Genomic DNA, 16,360 nt, shown 5'->3' with positions numbered 1-16,360 from the left:
AACTCTGAACAATTTTTTTCCTCAAGTAATAAAAACAGCTTTCAATACCAGAATGAGGTGGTTACAGTTCAGAATTCTTCACCGAATAAAAGCAGGCATATATTGTTGAACATACAAAGCTCTTGCTTTGTTTATTTGGTACTATTTAGTGTTCATCTGCTTCTATCACGTCCTTCTGTCATTTTGAAAGAAAAAATTGACACATGAAGCTATCTATGTGAAGATTTAATTTGTTCGAGTTCAAGTTTCTTTTCGACTTTTTTTTAACATTTGCTTTATTTTTACTTTGAACTTTATGTTATGGAAATTGGAATCTAAAGAAAAAACACACGAAAACCAACAACAAAACAAAACATACAAGATAAAACAAAGAAACAAGTATTGAAACATGCAAAATCTCTGTCTTTTTATTTTTTTCTGGTGTGTGTTGGAGTTATTTTAATGTAATAACACGAGGCCACTGGAACCATCAAAACACTGATAATCATTACGCGAAGCTGTCTTTACTTCATTTGGTGTGACACTGTGTAGATGCCCAAAAGTTGGGGGTGGGCGTTTACTAGGTACAGTACCCTGTGCAGAATCTGTTCCTCGTGAAAAATAGCGGTATGTGATCACTGTGTATGAGAATGGTTGTAGGATTTGTTTCTGTGCAAAAATGGCTATACCCTCTCTTTCTCTGTGTCTCAGACGTGTTCGTGTGTGTGCACGTGCCTCGCCAGAATAAAACATGGAAACTAACCACAACAATCCCTTTCTCTTATAGTTTTGGAACAAATGCTCATATAACAAATGAAAATGATTAGTCGAGATCTGCTTCGCATATCAAGCATTACGGGCAACAGCGCGTGTGTCCAAACAAAAATCAGAAACTTGCACACACTGAAATATCATAATTGTAGTCAGTTCGGGGTTTCTGGACCCCCCCCCCCCCCCCCCCCCACTTTTTTTTTTTTTTGAAGGTGTCCAAGGGGAAGTTTTGAGGGCCCCAAAGGGTTTAAAATCGTGATCGTGATTGGCGTTTTTTTACCTTTCTGTGACCGTGATTGCCGAAATTTCCATTTCTGTGATCGTGATGGGACTTTGCCCGTGATCCGTGATGACAAAAAAATCAAGTCTCGTGATCGTGATCGTCATTTGTTTTCGAGATTGTGATGGGCATTATTGCAAAGCATTTTATTTTCAACGTACATTATTCACAGCTGTATCACTCTATGATCCTCTATTCGTCAAGGAGCCAATCCCGATTGAAGGGAAGCAACAACACATTCAGAAATATGATTTTGACAGCGATTGCTTCCCTTTAAGAGAACCAATCACACACAAAAAATCCAATCAGAAGGCAAATTGCAAAAGTCTGCCAAACATCATCCAATGGAGTCAAATTCGAATTCGAAGATCAAAAATGGCGCGCATCGGTACTGTCATCGAACTTCTGTTATATTTTGTGCATTCAAGCCAGACCAAAGCAGGCGGCGAGAATGCCTTCCGCTTGGTGGAAAGGTCAGGCTACGGGTCGGTCTTTCCGAAGACGAAATATCAAGGTATGTTGATCTATGTTGCTCTATGACAGTTCTGAATGTAGGCAAAGATCTGGAAATTTGTTCAAGATCTTTGAGTTTGAGTGAGATCATTGACATTGTCGACATTGCCACGTCCGGCTGTCACTCGCTCAGTGTGACCTCGACTGGCTCGAGATCGAGTCTGCGTGTAGCCAAAACCGAAACTAGAAATTTGTTTTTCATCCCAGCAACGTGGACACGCTTGGCATAGATTCTAGTTGTCGCTTCTTTGCATTAAGCTTGGATTTATTTTAGCGCATGTAAACTTTAATATCAACAATGGGTTAAATTCAGAAACAATGGCGGGGAGACGTGCCAGTTTGGGTCACTTGATCCTCATGTCAAAGACGATCAAAGTCATGTTCGTTGGGGATTTTGTCAGGCATGCTACTTTTCCGGTAATTGCCGAAAATCCGATAAAGCCGTTTTCAAAATCCGGTAAAGTCAAATTTATTCCGGTGAAGTTGAAAAATTTCCGCAAAAACGATCCGTGTGAATATTGCGCAACGCGACCGGGCGCCGGTCTCAATGAAGCCAGCGCACAGTAGTGTTGTTTTCACCAGTTTGGAGGTGTGTTGAATGGTGGTGGGGGGAGGCTAAAATGGGATTTTTAACAAGATCACAACACTATTACAGCCCTGAAAATGATGCCCAGAATGCACCAGATTGCACAGATTTTAACCGTTTTTTGAGAAAAAAAATCCGGGGGGGCATGCCCCCTAGTTGGCTCGCCTGCAAAGCAGGCTCAGGCTTGTGGCTTCGCCACTGGCACTGCGTGCTCCTTTCAGGTAAAACCATTTTTGGCCTGTAGCATTCCTGTTTGTTTTTCAAGGCCATGAAACCAGGCGATGGTGTACCTCAAATTGTATGGCAAAGTTGAAAATAAAGAACCCATCACCCATACATGTACTTTAATTTCAATCCATCCAATAGTTTTTGAGAAAATGGGTTTACAAGATTTAGCTCTGAAAATGTGAAATTGTGCAAGTATATATATTCATGTGTGTGAGTGAGGGTGTGGGAGTTGAATGTGTATGAGTGGAGAGAGAGAGAGAGAGAGAGAGAGAGAGAGAGAGAGAGAGAGAGAGAGAGAGAGAGAGGGAGAGGGAGAGAGAGAGAGAGAGAGAGAGAGAGAGAGAGAGAGAGAGAGAGAGAGAGAGAGAGAAAACAATGAAACCAACATTATGGTTACTGATTACAAATCATGATATGTATTTCTATGTGTGCATGAAAGAGAATTAAAAAAATAATAATAAAAAAAGTGCAACAGTTCTCACTTTGTGTTGAATAAACAATAGATCCAGAGGAGCGAATTACTGTGTGGTTGTGTTTACTTTGACACGTGCTTTCTGTACATGCAACTCAGTTTTACCGTGACCGTGATTTGCCACTGGTGTTCGTGATCGTGAAAACAAAAATCAAGGTAACTGTGATCGTGAAAGCTAAAATTTCCCTTCCCGTGATCGTGATGATACCCCCCCTTTGGGGCCCTCAGTTTTCTTGGCTCAGATTGCACCAGATTGCTCCATTTTCCTTGTTGTTATCAACTTGAACATTTTTCGGGGGGAGGGGGGGGGGGGCTTTGCGCCCTCAACTAAACGCTTCGCTTAGTAGATCTGTCTCTAAATGAAATTTGGACCCCCCCCCCCCCCTTAAAAATGATGTGATCCGCCCCTGGGTGGGGGTCGATACTGGACGCTTACAAGGTAGTTTACTATCCTTAGCGGATTATGACTTTATTCAGTTATTCTGCAGAAAAACAGAAATGCTGGAGAAAAACTGTTTGTTTCTGCAGCATTTCTGCATAATGTCATCTTTCGCGACCGTCGCGATATAACCTTGAACGGTTGAAAACGACGTTAAACACCAAATAAAGAAAGAAAGAAAGATCTTTCGCGAGAGCAACGTTTTTTTCTGCAGTAAAACAGTTTTACTGCAGTAAAATTGAAATCAAGAATGCTGCAGTAAAACGGTGATGTTGTTTTACTGGAGAAAAACTGTTTACACTTTTTCTTCAGCATTTTGGCATTATTCAGTTATTCTGCAGAAAAACAGAAATGCTGGAGAAAAACTGTCTTTTCTGCAGCATTTCTGCATAATGTCAACTTTCGCCGAAGCAACGGGTTTTTCTGGAGCAAAACATTTTACTGCAGTAAAATTGAAATCAAGAATGCTGCAGTAAAACGGTGCTGTTGTTTTACTGCAGAAAACCTGTTTACACTTTTTCTGCACCATTTTGTACTGGCTCATTATAATGTTGGAGCACGCGAGCCCCCCTCTGTCGAGAGATGGACTCATCCAGAATTACCAATAGTTGTGCGTGACTTGAATGTATTTTGTCTGTCTGACTTCCTTTCCGCCGGAAGTTCAAAGTTTCAAATTCAGAGGCTAAAATCGACCCTAGGGAGAATATGCACGATATTTAGAACTCGGAGTGTGTAACCTATATAATTATAATGCCCTTATGCTACACGCCTTCTGATTGGTACACTGCAGAACAAACTATTATACTATCCCAGGGGGCGACGAATACAAACGCCTACTTTACAAGGTCGTTCGTTTTTCTCCAGAAAAACTGTCACAGACTATTCTGAAGAAAAAGTTAATCGCAATAATGCTGCAGAAAACCAAGTAAACATTATGCTTCAGAAAAACTGTTTTACTGCAGTAAAAAAACGTTGCTTCGGCGAAAGATGACATTATGCAGAAATGCTGCAAAAAAGACAGTTTTTCTCCAGCATTTCGGTTTTTCTCCAGGATAACTGAATAATGTCATAATCCGCCAAGAGCCAGTACAAAATGCTGCAGAAAAAATGTAAACAGGTTTTCTGCAGTAAAACAACAGCACCGTTTTACTGCAGCATTCTTGATTTCAATTTTACTGCAGTAAAATGTTTTGCTGCAGAAAAAAACGCTGCTTCGAAGAAAGATGACATTATGCAGAAATGCTGCAGAAAAGAACGGTTTTTCTCCAGCATTTGTCTTTTCTGCAGAATAACTGAATAAAGTCATAATCCGCTAAGGATAGTTTACGGTACAAGCTGATGCACCTAAGTATTTCGTTACAGGAAAAGCGCACCTAAGTATTTCGTTACAGGAAAAGCGCAAAGCATAACAACTAATTTTCATCATCTAGATAGTAGTCATACCAGCTAACCGAAGTACAAGAAGGAGATAGTCATGCCCGATTTTAGCAACTTACGAACACAGATCCGGTGTAGGATCCGGTCCGGTCCCCCCTCTGAAGTAGTCCCCCGGGGGACCAATTCGTGGCAAAAACTGCTCTATAATGGTCCCCCCTTAGACATCCAGCCTCGTTTTCGACTGGTCCCCCTGGGCGATTTTGGTCCCCCCTCGCATCCAAAATAGGCCCCCTCTCGAACTGGTCCCCCTCTTTTCTAACCAATGTAGAGCTATGTCAGTATTTATATTTAACTTTATTGTTACAAAACTTTATTGTCCCCACAGGGCCATAGGAACAGTTGTTTTTTTAATTTGTTTTCCGATTTATGTGCTTGTTGTTATTTTTGTGTGTGTGAGATATATTTGTTTGGTTGTGTTCTTGTTTCTTTCAGGGTTTTTATTGCATTGGTTCTTTTTTGTTTCTGTTTGTTTATGAGATGGTTGTACCGAATACTGAACATTAAATATTACTAGAATTTCAAACAATAAATAAATAAGTCAATCAATATTCTCTCTCTCTCTCTCTCTCTCTCTCTCTCTCTCTCTCTCTCTCTCTCTCTCTCTCTCTCTCTCTCTCTCTCTCTCTCTCTCTCTCCCCCTCTAAGGGGGGACCATTATAGAGCAGGTTTTGCCACGAATTGGTCCCCCGGGGGACTACTTCAGAGGGGGGACCGGACCGGATCATACACCGGGAAAGTTGACACATTTTTTCGCAGAAAGGAGGTAAAGAAGCAGGTAAGAACTTTGCCAGTCCGAAGCCCTTCACTGCGAGCATATCTTTGCAGTTGCGGTACATCCGTGTACAGTGTATATATCCTGTTGTCACTGAGCTGGGCTTCTTATTGCAGACTATCAAGATCGTGCTTGGATTTTTTGTTTTATGTGTGACAAGGGACTTTTTTCTGTTTGTAGTTGTTTTGTCTTTTACGTGAGGATATTGTTTAAACACGTTGTAAAAAGAAAAAGTGAAATTGATCTTGACTCGAGGTGTTGTTCGCACAGCGCAGTCGGCTCTCTGTGTCTGTGAATGTGTTTTCCCTGGTCTTTTTTCCATAGACGGAGCCGGTAAGTGTGTTTTTGTTGTTTTATGTCCATTCTCGATTAAATTAGTTCCCTAGTGCTACCCGGCATAGAGTTCCTCTCGTTTACTTTGTATTATCTCTGTCTCGCTGTTTTATCTCTGTGTCTGTGTCAGTCTGTCATTCTCAGTGTTTCTGTCTCCGTGTGCCTGTTTGTCTGTTTGTCTCTTTCTCTCTCTCAGTCTCCTTTTTTCATGCTTTAAAGCTCTCATTCGAAAAAACAAGCTTGGTAGACGTTGACTTTAAAACCGGTCCTGTGGATGTGTGTGTGTATGTGTGTGTGTGTGTGTGTGTGTGTGTGTGTGTGTATGTGTGTGTATGTGTGTGCCAGTGTGTGTGTGCGCGTTGTGTGTGTGTGTGTGTGTGTGTGTGTACGCGTTTTCAAGTGTGTGTGCCACGTGTGTGTGTGTGTGTCTGTGTGTGTGTGTGTGTGTGTGTGTGTGCAGGGGCGGACGAGGGGGGGGGGGGTTCTGGGGTTTCCGGAACCCCCCCCCCCCCAGCCAAAAAATAAAAATATTTTTATGGTGCATTTCTTTATTTTACATTGAGTTTCAATTTTTGGGGTATTAATCAGTGACAAAATCTGCTGCCTGAAACTGGTAATGATGATCCTCAGAATGCACCAGATTGCACCATTTTGCATCCTTTTTTTCAACATTTTCCGGGGGGGCATGCCCCCGGACCCCCCTAGCAAGCTATGCGCTTCGCACCGTCGGCGCCTTCACACCCATATCTTCACAATATACTTTTGAACCCCCCCCCCCCCCCCATAAAATGAACTGATCCGTCCCTGGTGTGTGTCGTGTGTGTGTGTGTGTGTTAGTGTATGTGTGTGTGTGTGTGTGTGTGTGTGTGTTAGTGTGTGTATGTGTGTGTGATGGTGTGTGTGTGTGTGTGTGTGTGTGTGTGTGTGTGTGTGTGTGTGTTGTCTGTCACGTCTGTCTGGATGGATGGATGCGGGATGGATACAAGTTCCCCCAGTTTATATAACCGTCACCCCCAGAACCCCCGCCCATATCCCAGCGTTTTTAACATTGAAGTATGACAAACGTTGTTATTCCACTCCTGGTTATATCTTTCGTCGACTCTCCTCTACCCCCATCCCCGCACCTACACAGAGCGGCATATACCGAAGGTTTTCAAGATAAACTAGTAACTAACTTCTTGCATAAAGCTTGGCGTTTTTGGAACTAATGAAAGAAATTGGGCGAATTTTGTAGTTGATGGGGTCTTAACCAATTAAAAGGTATTTTTCAAGCCTTTTGCTTTTTTTTTAAACGTTCCTTCTTCTATTTGTTCTCTCGTTTCCTGGGAATGCATATCCAGTCACTAAATATCACATTATGTGTCACCTGTGTACAGTACATGTGCGCTTTTTTTTTAACACAAAAGGAGAACCCAGAACCCGGAACGAACAGCTATTGTGGACATCCTGCTTGAATATCCCCCCCCCCCCCCCCCGCTCCCCTCCCCGCAACGTGTATTTTAAAACCACTGTGTATATAGCCCCTTATCCCTTCCCTTTCTATGTTATATATATATATTTTTTTTTAAGTTAGTCCCTCTTTAGCCAGGGCTGGATGTAAAAAAGCAGACCACTGCTTTCATCTATTACCCTCATTAAATAGAGAATTGTCATTGTCATTGTCATTGTCACTGTCATGTCTTCAATGCCGCGGTTTAGGATTTGCCGTGCACTGTGTCCGCCATCAGCATGAGTGTTGATTGGTTCATGTTGTCGGGGGTCAGGTACACGAACTTATGCACAGATGACTCGAATGAATGAAGTGTTGTCTACATGTGCCGCTATCCGGGTTTCAGCTGTGTTCCCGACAAAGCTTTGCCTTCAATAAAAGCCGGTTTTATGTAGATCTGTGTAGTTATCCTACTGCGACTGAGGTCACCGTGTTTGCCGGTGTAACACGAAATTTTTACTCCACGAAAAATTTACTCCGGAGTAAATATTTCGTACGAAATTCTTACTCCGAGTACACTTTTCGTACGAGAAAAGAACTCCCCAAGGCACGAAAAAATTACTCCCTCCACGAAATTTTTACTCCCCATTTTTTTTACTTCCAGTAAAAATCTCGTACGCAAAAATGGGATGCGGGCGAAGGGATAATGCCAATAAGTGATCTCACGCACACGAATATCGCGCTACCCTCCCTCCACCCCTTCCACCACCAAGACTAACAGGGGACAAGGGAGTAAACATTTCGTACACCTGGCATGGGAAGTTAAATTGCTTGTGTTGGGGTGAAGTAATTTATTAGTTATTGATTCGTCAGGGGAGTAACATTTTTGAACGAAATGTTTATTCGGAACTCACCTGTCTTGGGGAGTAATTTTCTCTTGTAATGGGGGAGTGCTTTTTTCGTAAAGGGAGTAACTTTTTCGTACGAAATGTTTACTCCGGAGTAAAAATCTCGTGGGAGTAATTTTCTCGTGTTACACCGGTGAAAAACAAGGTGGCTTATATTCACTTTTGGCCCGTGTAACCTTCAAGCAGCAATCCTTTCGTTTTCGTGTAAGTTTCGTTGGCTGAGCTTATAAGTTAGAAGGGGGGGGGGGGGGGGGGTGGGGGACACAAGTAGGATGCTGTTAGGTAAAAATTAGAAAAATGAAGCACTGTACATACATTTCTAACAAAAGGTAGCCTTTTGTCAGATGAAACAGATAATCAGGGTATGATGTGTATTTGTTGGGGTGTGTGTCCCTAAAATTTTTATTTTATTTTTTTATGTATGTTCCCCGCCCAGTCCTCGTCAATTTTGTTTTTGTTGTTGTTTGTTTACCTGTCAGGGACAATCATAATTATGCCCCTTGGTTAGCTCCCTGCCGCAACTCTCAACCGGCCTCTCAAACAAATAGAGAACGAAATAAAGAATGGAGAAAGACAAGAGAGGGAGAGAGAAAGCGTTGGAACTGGGGTTTTTTTTTTAAATCTCACACTGAATGAGTGTGTGTGTGCGTGTGTGTGTGTGTGTGTGTGTGTGTGTGTGTGTGTGTGTGTGTGTGTGTGTGTGTGTGTGTCCCTCAAATTATTTTGTTATGTATCCCGCCTAGTCCTCGTCAGTTTTGTTTTGTTTTGTTGATTGTTTACCTGTCAGGGACAATCTTTCACGCATTTGTCGCTTGTCCTAGTTTGATATGAAAAACTGTAAGTGTCCGTTTGTGGTATTTGCCACGATTATATGCAAATCAGTGACCTAATGTGAATTTATATGGTCGATTATTCCTTGCAACAATAGTAACTTCAAGTGTGTGTGTGCTCTTCTGATTTCAGTGTTGCAGCACTGAATGATGGCGGACGAATCCATGACATGCTGTACGGTGGAGACACCTTCCCGCCTGATGCTCTTCTACCCTGACTCCACCCCCTGCGCCCTCATCACCCTCCTCCCCACTCAGCCAATCAGCAAGCCCGTGGGCCAGCACGTGACCATGGGCAGGAGCAGCACGGCCGACATCCGGCTGAACGACGAACGCATGTCCCGGCTGTACGCCTCGCTCTGGCATGACGGGAAGGACCCTTTCGTCTTCCGGGTCAGCAACCTGAGCGAGCGCAAGATGCTGATGGTGGACGGTGTCATGCTGCGCTACCAGGAAGAGGCCGAGGTCAAGGACGGGACCTCGCTGACCTTGGACTTCCTGCAGCTGAAGGCCAGGGTGTGTGGCGGGGACTACGTTGCCTTTTCCTACCAGGTCAGCTGTTTGCTTTTTCATAACAGTTCGTATTTTTAAACCAAAATCATCATACTGCCAGTGTCCGCAGTCGCAGGGCACTGCATGTATGCGTGGGGGTATGAATGCCTAACCTAATTAATTTAGTCTTTCTACAAGACTATACGTACATAAATAAGATATCCTTTTACCTATTTACATTTTTGTTTCATTTTTAGAAGTTTTTAACTTAAAAGGTGGCTCTGAATGTTACCATTTTTATTACATTGTGTACGAATTAAAGGACATGAATATTCTTTATCATCAGGTCAGTTTCGTCAAGAACGTCGTCATCAGTCCGCCCTCAGTGCCGCCGGCTGCTCCGCCGCCTCCCGATGGCAAGTGCCTCATGCCTCCTAGGAGAAACAGCGTGTCTGGCAGAGACCTGTCCTCCGTCTTCTCCTGCTCGGACACTCCCCACAGCACGTCCCTGGGCACGGCTGAAGACGTGGTCAATAAGCTGCTTACTTGTCTTCAGGCCGCCAGTCTCGACTCTGGCCTGGGTGCCAATATGAGCGTCAAACCCAGGACACCCTACCTGGACGCCACCCGCCGCCAGGGAACGAGTCTGGATTCTGGGATGGGTGCAGGCTTCAGCTTCCCCCCTGGAGCGACTGGTTATGCTTCGTACGACCGTCGTTATTCAGAAGATGTTGGGGTGGAGTATGAGCTGCCTGAGAACCTCAGCACCATGGGGCTGGGGGACTCCTCTGTGGCAGAACCGCCCAGCGGGCTGTCGACCGTCAGCATGCCGCCCTCAGTGTACCACACAGGCAACAAGCTGTCCCTCAACATCCCGCCATCTCTGGTGCACACTCCAGGTGCATCTGCGGAGCTGACCGCTTCTACGGCACCAGCGACCCCGCAACTACAGAACAACCTCTTCCGCCTGTCTTCAGCATCACACGCATCCGGTCAAGCCGCGCCTCAGCAGCATTCAGCAGGGGGAAAACAGTGCGCAGCTTATACGACCACATCACCACCACCACCACCACCACAACAACAACAACAAAATCAGTATCCATACCAGCTCTCTTCCATCTCACCACCAGTCTACAACCAGCTCGCAACAAGCGCGAAGAAGGATTTCTCTTGCTGGTTTAACTTGGAGACAACCTCCACGCTTAAGCCACAGACCCAGAAGGGGGAGAACATTCGTCCACCGGACCTCCCAGAGATCGCTCAGAGAGTGCAGGACGCGCTGGTAGACTCTAAGAAGAATCAGGTCTGTTCTGCCTGTAGCTGTCGCGGTGGCGGCGGCGGTAGTGGTGGTGGTGGGACGAGCGTCAACATGGCGGTCGTTATAAAACCTGTGCCGGATATGACGCAGAAGATGGCCTTGGCGGACATGGTGGTTCGCGAAGGTCAAAGACGAGGGTCACCCGTGGAAAATTCGGATTGGGATACGGATGACACCAACATCAACTGCTACATGAAGTGAAGGACAACAGTATGGTACTAACCAAAGAATCTAACCTTCAAGCACTGGCTTAAAAGAGTCTAAATTCATGGATTGACTCAAAGAGTGTACATTCATGTAGTATTAACTTCCAGAATGTACATTCATGGATTAACTTAATGAGTGTTTATTTATGGATTAACCTAACGAGTGTACATTCATGTATTAACTTTAAGATTTCACATTTATGGATTAACTTAATGAGTGTACATTCATGGATTAACCTAACGAGTGTACATTCATGGATTAACCTAACGAGTGTACATTCATGGATTAACCAAAAGAGTCCACATTCATGGATTAACCAAAAGAGTCCACATTCATGGATGAACTTAAAGAGTCTACATTCATGGCTTAACAAAGCAGGGCTCCCCAAGCTGTGAGGCGTAAATGTACGATCCCGTGCGTACCGTTTCGAAACGTCAAAACTCAGAAACAATTCCTACATCATGATTGTACAGACTTGCCTAAAGCTAAACTTGACTGAATGGCCACTAAGTCATCTTTTAAGACAAACCTTGGCTGATTTCATTTTTACATTTAGTCAAGTTATGTCTAAATGTTTTAACATCGAGGGGGGAATCGAGACGAGGGTCGTGGTGTATGTGTGTGTGTATGTGTGTGTGTGTGTGTGTGCGTGCGTGTAGAGCGATTCAGACCAAACTACTGGACCGATCTTTATGAAATTTGACATGAAAGTTCCTGGGTATGATATCCCCATACTTTTTTTTCATTTTTTTTTTATAAATGTCTTTGATGACGTCATATCCGGCTTTTCGTGAAAGTTGAGGCGGCACTGTCACGCCCTCATTTTTCAAGGAAATTGGTTGAAATTTTGGTCAAGTATTGTTCGACGAAGCCCGGACTTCGGTATTGCATTTCAGCGTGGTGGCTTAAAAATTAATTAATGACTTTGGTCATTAAAAATCTGAAAATTGTAAAAAAAACAATTCTTTTATAAAACGATCCAAATTTACGTTCATCTTATTCTCCATCATTTTCTGATTCCAAAAACATATAAATATGTTATATTTGGATTAAAAACAAGCTCTGAAAATTAAATATATAAAAATTATTATCAAAATTAAATTGTCGAAATCAATTTAAAAACACTTTCATCTTATTCCTTGTCGGTTCCTGATTCCAAAAACATATAGATATGATATGTTTGGATTAAAAACACGCTCAGAAAGTTAAAACGAAGAGAGGTACAGAAAAGCGTGCTATCGTTGTCAGCGCAACTACTACCCCGCTCTTCTTGTCAATTTCACTGCCTTTGCCGTGAGCGGTGGACTGACGATGCTACGAGTATAATTATGGTCTTGCTGCGTTGCATTGCGTTTAGTTTCATTCTGTGAGTTCGACAGCTACTTGACTAAATGTTGTATTTTCGCCTTACGCGACTTGTTAGTCTTGCGTGCATAAGGGCAGAGTGAGATAAACAAACAAGAACGATTATGGATGGTGAGAAAGTACTTCCTTATCAACATTATACTCACGCGTGCATGTTTGAAGAGAAAAGAAGTGGAAGTAAACTAGCCGACAGTTGTGTGTTGGTTCTGTGTGGTGGAAAATTGAGACTAAACACGCATGTGGTTTGGTTAAAATTTCGTTTGGTGAGAAATTACTTCCTTATCAACACTTTCACTCACTCGTTCATGTTTAGACAGGAAAAAGTACATGTAGAACCAGAAAGGACATCAGTGTGTTGATGTTGTGTGGAAAATGGAAGTGATCTGGTTGAAATTTGGTTTGGTGAGAATTTACTTCCTACTCAACATCATATACTCACGCGTTCATCATAGTGTTTGGACAGGAACAAATGGAAACAGCGAGTACAGCAGTGTGTTGATGTTGTGTGGAAAATGGAAACTTAGCACGCATGTGATTTGATGGAAATTTGGCTCGGTGAGAATTTACTTCCTACTAAACATTTCACTCACTAATCATGTTTAGACAGGAACACTGAATGGAAATAGCGAGAACAGCGGTTTATCCTACATGCGTGAGAGAGACAACTCATTACATAACAATATCGTTCAAACCACACGTGTGTATATCATTTAAATGAGGTCATGTCAAGCAAGTCTGTCATGGACCTGTTTTTCCACTGCTTATGATGCCAAAGTCACCGAGATAAACGTCATTATACAGAGTAAAGAAGTATATGATTTGGCTGAAATTTGGTTTGCTAATTTGTATATCTCAGAGATGCCTTCCGTCTCGAGTGAACCATTAAACAAACAACTAACCATAGGTCGTAATTGGCAGTCCGAATACTGAAATGATCGATATGCTGTTATAGGCTTTAACGTATATAAAAATGGTCTTCAGGTAATATGCTTGCTATTACCAAATAAAGAACGTGTCAACTCTTAACAGTGAATATGAGGTCTGCTTGCATTGATTGTTGTTAGAAATAATAATAATAATAATAATGCAAACTTTTATAGCGCTATTCTAGAAAAATTTCTACTCTTAGCGCTTTACAATACATACATCGACCAAGCATACTATACACGCACACAGGACCGGACCAAATGAGTTGTAAGGGGGGGGGGGGGGGGTTCCTCCTTTTTGGGGGGGCAAATCAGCGAATTTATTAAAAAAAAATTTTTTTTTAAAAACTGATATATGTGGAGCTATGCGCGTCGTTGTTTTCTTTTCTTTATATTGTTCCGTTGCACAAAGTGGTTTGAATAGCCAAAAAGGTCGGTTGAAGGGACATAAAACAAACAAAAAACCCAACTACCAACCACTTCTCCGTCTACGTTGTTACGTCCCTTGAACATGACCAGAGGTTTACGGAATGATTGCACTTTATTGCTTTAAAATATCACCAACATTTTTACCTCAGATACACTGAGTACATCCTGTCACGGTGCTTCGGCGGCCGTGTGCAAAATCTGATACCTCAATTTGTAATAATTATCTTCCTTGAATTTGAGACACTGTTATTGGATTCTACCTTTTTTCAGCATTATGAAACCCATTCTCCTATTCTTTTCATTTTCATTACTTTATTGTCCCATCGCTGGGAAATTCGGGTCACAGTCGCTTCCTCGCAGTGGAAAGCTAGAAAAAAGATATTATCTGGATCACTTCGCAGGTACTGGACTCCAAACAATACCTTGAATCAAAGAGTGCTTGTGACACTGACGATGTCGAGCGCCTGTGGAGCGCACTGGCACGGTGACCTCAGAAAACATTCGCCCGACTGACCCAGTTTTCTGTTTGTCTGCGTCTCTCGGGCAGAAAATAGCAACGGTTATGTCTGTAGGGTAAGGCCATTGCGGCGCTCAGCTCTGGACAATTCATCGATTTTCCCCCCCACATGAATGCAGCGACCAAACTGATCGACAATTTCAGCATTAATGTATGAGATTCATTTCATTTGAGTATTTTGTGTTAGATGTTTCTTTGCGATCTGATGCTGAAATACAAACATGTAGGCTATCCTTTGTTGGTAAGCGTCACTGAAGAGGAGGCCAAGTAAGTTTACCTTATGCATTGCTAAATAGCAAATTATAATTCCGAAAGGAATATAGAGTCCAAGTCAGTGAATATATTAAACGGATTAAAATAAAACTTGGGGGAAAAACAAGGTTCCGAGTTACGCTGGTGAGATAGGGCATAGACCTATATTAGATATACAAGGTCCCTGGATCAGTAGTGCGTGTGTTTGTGTGTGTCTGCATGCACTAGGTTACGTGTACGTGCGCTCCGGCTTTAGGTTCCACCATTTTTGCTGTCAAGGTCTTCGCGAATTTCAATTCTTCTTCTTCTTCTGCGTTCGATGAGGGCCCCAAAGGGGGGGGTATCATCACGATCACGGGAAGGGAAATTTTAGCTTTCACGATCACAGTTACCTTGATTTTTGTTTTCACGATCACGAACACCTTGACGAATAGAGGATCATAGAGTGATACAGCTGTGAAAAATGTACGTTGAAAATAAAATGCTTTGCAATAATGCCCATCACGATCACGAAAACAAATGACGATCACGATCACGAGACTTGATTTTTTTGTCATCACGGATCACGGGCAAAGTCCCATCACGATCACAGAAATGAAAATTTCGGCAATCACGGTCACAGAAAGGTCAAAAATCGCCAATCACGATCACGATTTTAAACCCTTTGGGGCCCTCTTCGATGTTTCGAATTTCAATAATTTGCAGAAAATACAGATTTCAAAAGAAAAAAATACAGTGTTCTGTCCCATGTCGAATTTCATTTATGTGAACTAAAAGTCTGAGAAAACAGAAATTTGACCTGTGAAGACGGCCATTTTGGGTAAGTTTTCTCATGGATGTAACCTTCAGACGTCCACGTAGGGAGATTCGCTACGGTGTAATTTGGAAACACCAGCAATGATAAACTAGATAATACTCCGTAACTAAGCATTTATTAATTAACTGTATAAATTTAAATAGGAAAACGGAGGTTGAGGCCTGGTCAGTAGGGTGTGTGTGAGTGGGGAGAAGGACGCAGTGACTGATAGGTCATGAAGAAATTATGGTCGTAGTATGTCAAGGTTTGCCAAACACAACGGCGTGCACAAAATGATAATTGTACATTCAAACACTGATTTGTAACGTGTTCGTGTTGTGTGGGGACCTCATAAAAGCACCGAACCGAACTGTTGCCGCTCTTGGGTCGATTTGAGATATTTTTCATGTTTTGCTGTTGTTGTTTTTTGGCCATGAGAATTCCTTAAAATTGACTCAGTCAGCCTTGTCAAACGGAAAAGAAGTACATACAGTTTAGATTTACCCATCCGGCTTGGTAACTAATAACAGGCGCTACGCCGTATGCTTGTGTACCCCCGTTTTTCCGGTTACGAATGTAACCAAACGCCTGTGTTTACTGCATGAAAATGTGATGATTAACAGTAACACACACACACCAAAGAGCTTATACGGAGTACACTCTTTGCACACACACAGACACACACGTACACAGGAAGGAAGGAAGGAGAAAACGACACCGGGCCACACCTATGGAATTTCCCAGACAGCTATGTAAATAAGGAATTTGCACATGTGCATTTGTATTACGCATTCATCCTACTGCAACACTGTTGGAAAGAAAAGTCATATGTGCGTGCTCTTTCTGGGATGTTACTGTCGTGAATTAAACCTGTCCAAAAATACGGGGGGTTCCCCAGCTGTAATACTAGGCTGTTCTCATTGGCTATCAAACGTTTCTCAAGAAATGGATACGAAAATATTTGCCAATGTGTGCTTTGAATGTAAGGTAGGGAAGAAAATGAGATACAATGTATCCATTTCAATGACGCTATCATATCGGCGAAAGAATAAACGCTGAAACCCATGTCACAATAAAGTGG

The 16,360-nt window shown here is 42.6% G+C and overlaps 1 protein-coding gene across 1 annotated transcript; it reads left to right on the top strand.

The window, feature by feature from the left end:
• Nucleotides 1-5,509: 5,509 nt before the first annotated feature.
• LOC138973228 (uncharacterized) lies at nucleotides 5,510-12,444 on the top strand. Its single transcript, XM_070345949.1, has 3 exons — nucleotides 5,510-5,810; nucleotides 9,111-9,529; nucleotides 9,816-12,444. The coding sequence occupies exons 2-3, from the start codon at nucleotides 9,125-9,127 to the stop codon at nucleotides 10,986-10,988; spliced, it is 1,578 nt and encodes a 525-aa protein (XP_070202050.1). The 5' UTR covers nucleotides 5,510-5,810; nucleotides 9,111-9,124; the 3' UTR covers nucleotides 10,989-12,444.
• Nucleotides 12,445-16,360: the final 3,916 nt, after the last annotated feature.

This window comes from Littorina saxatilis, linkage group LG1, assembly GCF_037325665.1.
Source record: "Littorina saxatilis isolate snail1 linkage group LG1, US_GU_Lsax_2.0, whole genome shotgun sequence".
NCBI lineage: Eukaryota > Metazoa > Mollusca > Gastropoda > Littorinimorpha > Littorinidae > Littorina > Littorina saxatilis.
Note: the sequence above shows the minus strand (reverse complement) of the source record. Positions and strands in the feature narration are given on the sequence as shown.

Bases quoted from the DNA above. Each gene is read 5' to 3' on its own strand.
- LOC138973228 (XM_070345949.1), top strand. From the start codon at position 9,125: ATGATGGCGGACGAATCCATGACATGCTGTACGGTGGAGACACCTTCC. The intron at 9,530-9,815 runs GTCAGCTGTTTG...CTTTATCATCAG, and splicing joins ACGTTGCCTTTTCCTACCAG to GTCAGTTTCGTCAAGAACGT.